This window comes from Glandiceps talaboti, chromosome 10, assembly GCF_964340395.1.
Source record: "Glandiceps talaboti chromosome 10, keGlaTala1.1, whole genome shotgun sequence".
NCBI classification, from domain to species: domain Eukaryota; kingdom Metazoa; phylum Hemichordata; class Enteropneusta; family Spengelidae; genus Glandiceps; species Glandiceps talaboti.
Window position 1 is genome coordinate 2,300,001 of NC_135558.1, and position 7,500 is coordinate 2,307,500.

Consider the following 7,500-nt stretch of genomic DNA (forward strand, 5'->3'; position numbering starts at 1 on the left):
TTGACCTGTACTCACTCAACACAACATCAGTACATACAAGTTATACATACAACACCACAAGTGTGACACCATGAACCGAGTCTGTGCATTTATTGTAGAAGCATTTGACAAAGTGACATGTCATTCAAATGTTCAAAATGCTGATAATACACCTGTGTTATGATCACATGACTCATAGCATTACCTTATCTATGACAATTGGCAAACTCATGGGCCAATTTCCTTATATCAGACGGTATGCGAATATTTTATTAGCTGAGTTGGAAAGTGCACAAGTCTAAACATCTTGGCTATATCTATACTAAATGTACTAGATGTGAGAATACAAGTCTACACTACTATGGAGTAAGGAAGTCATTAGGCTATACGTCTATTAATGTTATCAATCATCCAGGTATGAAGTTAATAATGAAGAAATTACAATCTATTCTACTGGACTTGGTGTTGTTTTTGAATGACAACAGTTTCATGTCCTATCCTGTATACTTCTTCCGACTGATGATGTAGGTGATATTAAGATGTTCTAGATCAGGGAGGCTATCAACATCAGACATTACAATCTCCAGCTTTGCTACCCCATTGTTTATATTTTCTTGTCTTGCTAAGTTTTGCTACCCCATTGTTTATATTTTCTTGTCTTGCTATGTTTTGCTACCCCATTGTTTATATTTTCTTGTCTTGCTATGTTTTGCTACCCCATTGTTGATATTTTCTTGTCTTGCTATGTTTTGCTACCCCATTGTTTATATTTTCTTGTTTTGATTGGTATGTAAGTTATTTGAGTCGTAACAGTCCCCTGGTGGAAATCATCTTTTGATGTTTCCTGGTAACCCTGTTTTTAACAAAATTTACTACTACTACATCTACATGACAAAAATGAGTTATTAATCTACTGCCTCATAACCCAATTGGAATTTTGAGTTAAAGTTACATTACATAAATAATCATTTCAATAATGAACTACCTCTTCCGAACACTATAAGACTAATTTGAGAAAACTTTAATATCCAACTGAAAATAATTAATTTCAATATTTGATTCCAACAATATCTTTCATTGAATTAATGCTCCTTGTACTATCAAAAAATAAAAAATAAAAAATACACATAAATTTGCATAGAGATAAAGAAAGTACAAACTAGAAACAAACAAACAGTTTTTATTTTTGTAAAATTACAGAACGATTTCAGTGAATTCCCATCTCCCATGTGCATAAGTTCTACCAGTGTATTTTTTTCCACTGTAGTGCAATTTTGCATAAACAAAACAAACTTTTTCCAGGACCATGAACTCTATTGAGTATAAGTCATCTGAAGGTTAAACTTGGAGTACACAGAACACTACTAGATACAATACAAGTACATTGTATACGTAATCAGTGATGACAGAAAAATCTTACAAAAAAAAAAGTTTATTTAAATTTTTCAATGTGTTTGATAATTCTGATATGCAATTGCATAAAAATATGACATAATTAAAAATCAAAACAAAGCAACTTGTGTTTTAATCGTTTTTCAGGATAACAATGAAAACCGTTCAACTTGAAACACAGTATTGTCAAATTTGACAAATTGTCATGAAACAATAACCGATAATATTCACCCATCAATACAATCTTATCTGAACTTGTGTAAACCTAAAGCCATACAGTGACATTACACACAGTGTAGTCATTTGCTATCATTCTTAGATTGTTTAAAACCACTTTTGGCCAGGGTTAAATCCAATTGGAAATGGTGAACACAAAGATATTGAAGACATCAATGTGAAGTACAGCATTTTGAATATAGATACAATATTAAGAGTATCACCTGCAACAAATTCAAGCTTATCCTCACTTGTGAGTGCATGCTGTATTGTAGTGAAATATTAGATACATATGACAAATTTGTGCAATGATACTGTTGTACATGTGATTGCGGTTGATGGAATTTGTTCTCTTCTCTTGTAATTTAAATTTCTGTTCAACACAGCCTTTGGTTAAATTAGAAATGTAGCAGACAAACATTGATTGATTCTGTTACAATGTATTACAATGTATTGCAAAACTACTCACACAAGGAATTTGTTACATCATAAATAATTTTGCAACAATTTATTAAAAATATTGATACTCTGTATAAACATAATTGTAGCAATGTAGAACCAGACAGCAATTTGTTCCTGGTAGAACAGTTTTTATTATCAGTTAAGTTTTGTTCAACCCAGACAGCACTTTGTTTCAAGTTGAACAGTTTTTATTATATTAATTTACTCCTTCTTCTTTGCAGCTAGTTTTCGTAGATTGGCAGCACGTAACTGTTTAGATACATGCATCTGTACTTTATAGCTGATCCAATCTGGCATTTTTTCAATGAACCAACCCTAGAATTAGAAGAAAACAAAATTGAATGAATTGTATGGTTTCTCTATACTACTGCTATGTAAGTCATAATCACCATTTGCACCCTTTGTTTGGTCACATGAAATGTTTATGTAGTGGTTAAACAATTAATATTCATAGCCCCTAAATGCATATTACCTTCATTGTTCAACCACTGTATGAACATTTCTACTGACTCCCATGAGGCAATGTGCCCCACAGCAAAGATCCCCCAATGAGGATAACTTCAACTGTGCATTATGTGGGTGACGTCAAACCATAACATGACTCTACAGAACCCAAAGTTCATGGAAATGCCTCTATTTTCTGAAGTGGTGTTCCCCTTTTATTACCACAGGACTTCTGATGCCATGATGGCTTCCCTTTATTAGTCTTCCCTTTCAGTATAATGGTAATATTATGGAACTCAAGTTATTGACAGACAGAGATAGACACAAACTAAAACTATTGTTGCTGCATGTGGTAGATAACACAAGTCAGTGATAGCAGTGCCTTGGCTTGGTTACATGTATGTGAATACAATCACCCTGTATATCAAGATAGTGTAAATACTGAATAAGGTTGAATGCGTGACCTCTTGGTGAACTTTCTATCAGAAACTCTATCCTACTGTGAGTGAAATTACATCCACTGATTGTGTGTATCAACATGTTGCATGATAGTTTTAGTTTGTGTCTATCTTAGTTTGCTGATAGCCTGATTTCCATAGTAGTATATCAACAATAGTTTTAATTTGTATCTATCTTAGTTTACCGATAATTTGATTTCCATAGTATGAACTAACTTGGTTACTAGAAGTACATCTTGGTTAAATTTTCGCTTCAGAAAGTTGACTTAAAGATTAATCACATGACTTACTTGTAATGAATGGCTAAGACATCCATTGGTTCTCTGTTCTAACCCCACCGTATTTAAGGCACTCTTCACATACTGATTTGGGTTAGGTACAAAAAGACTAGTTCGACGAATCTTACTTAACTTGGATGTCACAAAATAAGGAAGTACACTCTGTAAATCAAATAAAACAAACATCTACAAGTAAATTCCACCACATGACATTATGTTCATTCAAATACATGGTACATGGAACTGCTATACTGTGTATATGATCGATGTACTGATATTTCATAATAATTTATCACACAACTGTAAAAGTTTAATGTACGAAGTTAACTTCGATTGTTGCAAGAGAAATGTTGGCAGTACAGGAATTAGCATCCAGGAGAACAATAATTGTATAAATTTTGACATGCTAGCATTGCGTTTTTTTTTCTGTGTATTTCTTTTCCTCTATCTGCCTGGTAGACTTTGTGGAAATTCAAGGATAGCAAACAATGTATTTACTTGCCGTAGCCTAAAAAGGACTGTCTATATAGATGTGACACATTATTTAAAACATTGATTACAATCTTACCTGGATAATTATACCTTTAGATTCATATTCTACTTGTAAAGCTCTTGAAAAGAAGTCCATGTACACCTGGTATGCAAAAATATTGTAATACACAAATGATTTTATAATCCATGTACACCTGGTATGCAAAAATATTGTAATACACAAATGATTTTATAATCCATGTACACCTGGTATGCAAAAATATTGTAATACACAAATGATTTTATAATTCATGTACACCTGGTATGCAAAAATATTGTAATAAAGATGATTTGATAATTCATGTACACCTGGTATGCAAAAATGTTTTTGTAATAGATTTTATGATTCATGTCCGCCATGGTTACAATATTATTTCTAGTGATGTTAAAATGTCTGACAAGGCAATGGTTTCCCGTACTCTACATGTTTTCAATCATATTATTCATAACATTACTTTTTACACTAATTGTTTGCCTTACTTTATTTCAATGACTTTTATAAATGACTTTTCAAGATTGCACTGCCATTGCACTAACAAATGAATCCTGTGAACACAGTTTGACTGTCTATTGTATCAGGTAGTTGTAAAGTTGGATGTTATTCGCCAATATTTTTCTTTGTTCAGCCAAGGAAAATACAAGTGACCTAAGGGACCTTGTCACTATGAGTTGATAGATGGGTAGTGACAACCCTTTAATAGGTTACAAGTATTTTCCAGCTGAATTAAGAAAAATATTGGAGAATAACATTATTATACCAGCGCCAGTAACCTCAAAGAAAAATCGAGGAAATTTATGGTTATTTTGAATGTTTTGACTCATATTTCAAACACAGCAGAACCAGTGACGTAGACACACGTTGTTGTGACGTAGAACGACCGGGGTATAAATTCCATATTATTGACCTATGCATGGTATAATTACCTTTGTGGCTGCATATAATGTTGACATTGGTCCAGGTTGTACTCCAGCTGCTGATGCAATGTTAATAACTGCACCTTTACGTCTAAATTAACAATATATATATATACATGTATATAGCTTAGTTGGAAATTTGTAACCATCTTAGTTTCTGATACAATGTTAATAACTGCACCTTTACGTCTAAATTAACAATATATATACGTGTATATAGCTTAGTTGGAAATTTTGTAACCATCTTAGTTTCTGATGCAATGTTAATAACTGCACCTTTACGTCTAAATTAACAATATATATACATGTATATAGCTTAGTTGGAAATTCAGTAACCATCTTAGTTTCTGATGCAATGTTAATAACTGCACCTTTACATCTAAATTAACAATACATATTCATGTGGGTTAGAGGAGTGCCAACATGGAAGTTTAAAACTCACAGTATAGTCAACAGTGAATAAAATGTACCAGATACCTCCAGCTTTTAGCAATTTTAAGTTTGCACTGTCATTGCAATAGGACTTGTGTGTACCCACTATAGTGGGAATCGGTGGTGAAAGCCATGATTTGATTACTTCTTAAGTATCAGAAAATTTAAGGTTTGTGGCTGCATATCAGTAATGTTGACATTGCTTTAAAGGGCTATGTTTCAGTCCTGGGTTCTTGCATTAGTGTTAACATATCAGTGAAGCTATACAGATTACATATGATCATCTAGCCAACTTTTTCTAGAGCTCTGTCTAGAAACCTTTTTTCACAACAAGATTGTAATTCTAATCTGAACTGGGCCTTTAAATTACAGGGAAAACAGAGTTGGTGTGGTGTTTCACTATAATTCTTTAATTACAGGGAAAACAGAGATAACATACAGTAATTTGATTCAACCAAACTTACCTTTCCACCATCCCAGGTAACACCAGCCTTGTCATCTGAAATATATGTTATTTGAAGTGTGAACACAGGGTTTAATTAACAACAGTTTGCTATTGCAACTACTTTGTCTTATATAATTGGCACTTTGGTACAAAATATAATACAATATACATATATATTGACATAGTATCTCTTTGTGCACACACTTTGACAATGTTATTAATCAATTCTCCACCTCATATGAGATACTAGTACTATGTATCAGGTGACACCCATGTATGGTTTCTGTAAAAATCACTCCTCTCCTGGTTGGTGTAAGAATCTCCAAAGTACTCTCATTATATGGAAGACACAAGAACACCATGAGGAATCATGAACTCTTAAAAATAGTTGTGATATAGTACTTCCAACAAACACTTCATGCACTAGAGAGTGAACCATAATTGGGGAATTATATGTATTGTATAACAAGGAGACGTTTAGCATCAAAACTTGACAATTTCACTTGATTCTCAGGTCTTGAAACACTTTTCACAAGTAATTGATATGTTGTGTTTCATTTTAACATGTTCTGTATCTTTAGAGTTTGAATGGAAATAACCACAAAGATTTGTACAATTTGGTGCATACAAATTGGGAGATTCTTGTGATTTAGCAGTAGTTGATGTGGACGAATAATCTACCGTACTGCAACTCCAGGCTTCTGATTTACCAAGTAGGTCAATGGTAAATGTTTGTAAATTTTTTGTTTGTAATAACTTACCACTGTGCATGCCAGGCAATTAATATTAATAATCTTGGGAATAAACTGCAATATGATAATAACAATACAATATCAATTAAAAAATACCATAATTATATTAAAAATATTTTAAGAGAATAAGTCACCTTTAAGCTTGGACAGGAAATTGTCAGAAATGCATGTTAAGGAATGTTACTTCAATCTCTCCTTTCTTCATATGAATTATGACCAGAAGACAAAACATTAGAAGCCATACACTGTATTTACAACAGGACTGGCACATTTCTGATTGGAACTTTTTTCTCAAACTTGTTCTGTGAATAAATGAACTTTCTTTTACTTTTTTCCCCTGTGGGTGGCTTTATAGATAACCACATGTTCATAGCACCATTTTTTATGATTATCATGCAAATTTATTTTTAAGTTTGTGATGACATTAAATACACATCTATTTTGTAATCTTACCTCATCAACATTGGGTATTTCCAAGAAATACTCCGGATAGCTGTAGGCCGTTCCCACATTGTTGACAAGTACTCCTATCTCTAAACCTTCAATCTCTTCTTTGATTTTTTGATAGATATCCTGGCCTCCAGAGAAGTCAATTGTAATAATCTTGGTCTTCACACGGTATTGCGATTCTAAATAATAAATATCATATCATGAACTGGTTATACAATTATACAGTACAAGTTATACAATAATTATACCAGTATATTGATGGCATAAATCTAGATAATTGTCATTCAGATTCTAGACATCACAATAAGTGTGCTAATATATTGGTATAGCACAGTTGACATGCCTCTAAGTGGCCCTGATTGAGAATAGAATAGTTATATTGAATGATGTCCTCTGCATCCATCATAGCTGTCGTGTCTATCCAGTATTTCATCCACACAACACAAAGTCATTCATACTGAGCAGCGAGCACTGATATCTTCTCTATCTGAGGGAAATGAATGAGATTTCCAAAGCACCAGAATTGTCCAATGTTTACTTAAAATTATTGCTGTCAACAACTGGTCAAAACCTTGGGGTATATCATGCCAAGGGTGTGGTTTATTGCTTAATCAAACCACTCCAGGTCATTTGACCTCTTGTCTCAAATCATACATATATTTTCCCTGACCAACACTTTCATCCAGTCAACTATGCATTGTGTAGTTGGCAGTGTTGTTTTCTGAAGCACTTTCAATGGCTTCACT

General features: G+C 33.0%; 1 protein-coding gene across 1 annotated transcript in view; it reads right to left on the minus strand.

The window, feature by feature from the left end:
* Window positions 1-1,487: 1,487 nt before the first annotated feature.
* Window positions 1,488-7,500, minus strand: part of LOC144441148 (very-long-chain 3-oxoacyl-CoA reductase-like) — an 8,914-nt gene continuing 2,901 nt past the window's right edge. Inside the window, exons 4-10 of the mRNA XM_078130686.1 lie at window positions 6,758-6,933; window positions 6,314-6,358; window positions 5,572-5,606; window positions 4,685-4,766; window positions 3,798-3,863; window positions 3,242-3,391; window positions 1,488-2,364 (exon numbers count right to left, since the gene is read on the minus strand). Of these exons, the coding sequence (XP_077986812.1) occupies window positions 2,251-2,364; window positions 3,242-3,391; window positions 3,798-3,863; window positions 4,685-4,766; window positions 5,572-5,606; window positions 6,314-6,358; window positions 6,758-6,933 (668 nt within the window). The 3' untranslated portion in view covers window positions 1,488-2,250. The remainder of the gene's footprint in view (window positions 2,365-3,241; window positions 3,392-3,797; window positions 3,864-4,684; window positions 4,767-5,571; window positions 5,607-6,313; window positions 6,359-6,757; window positions 6,934-7,500) is intronic.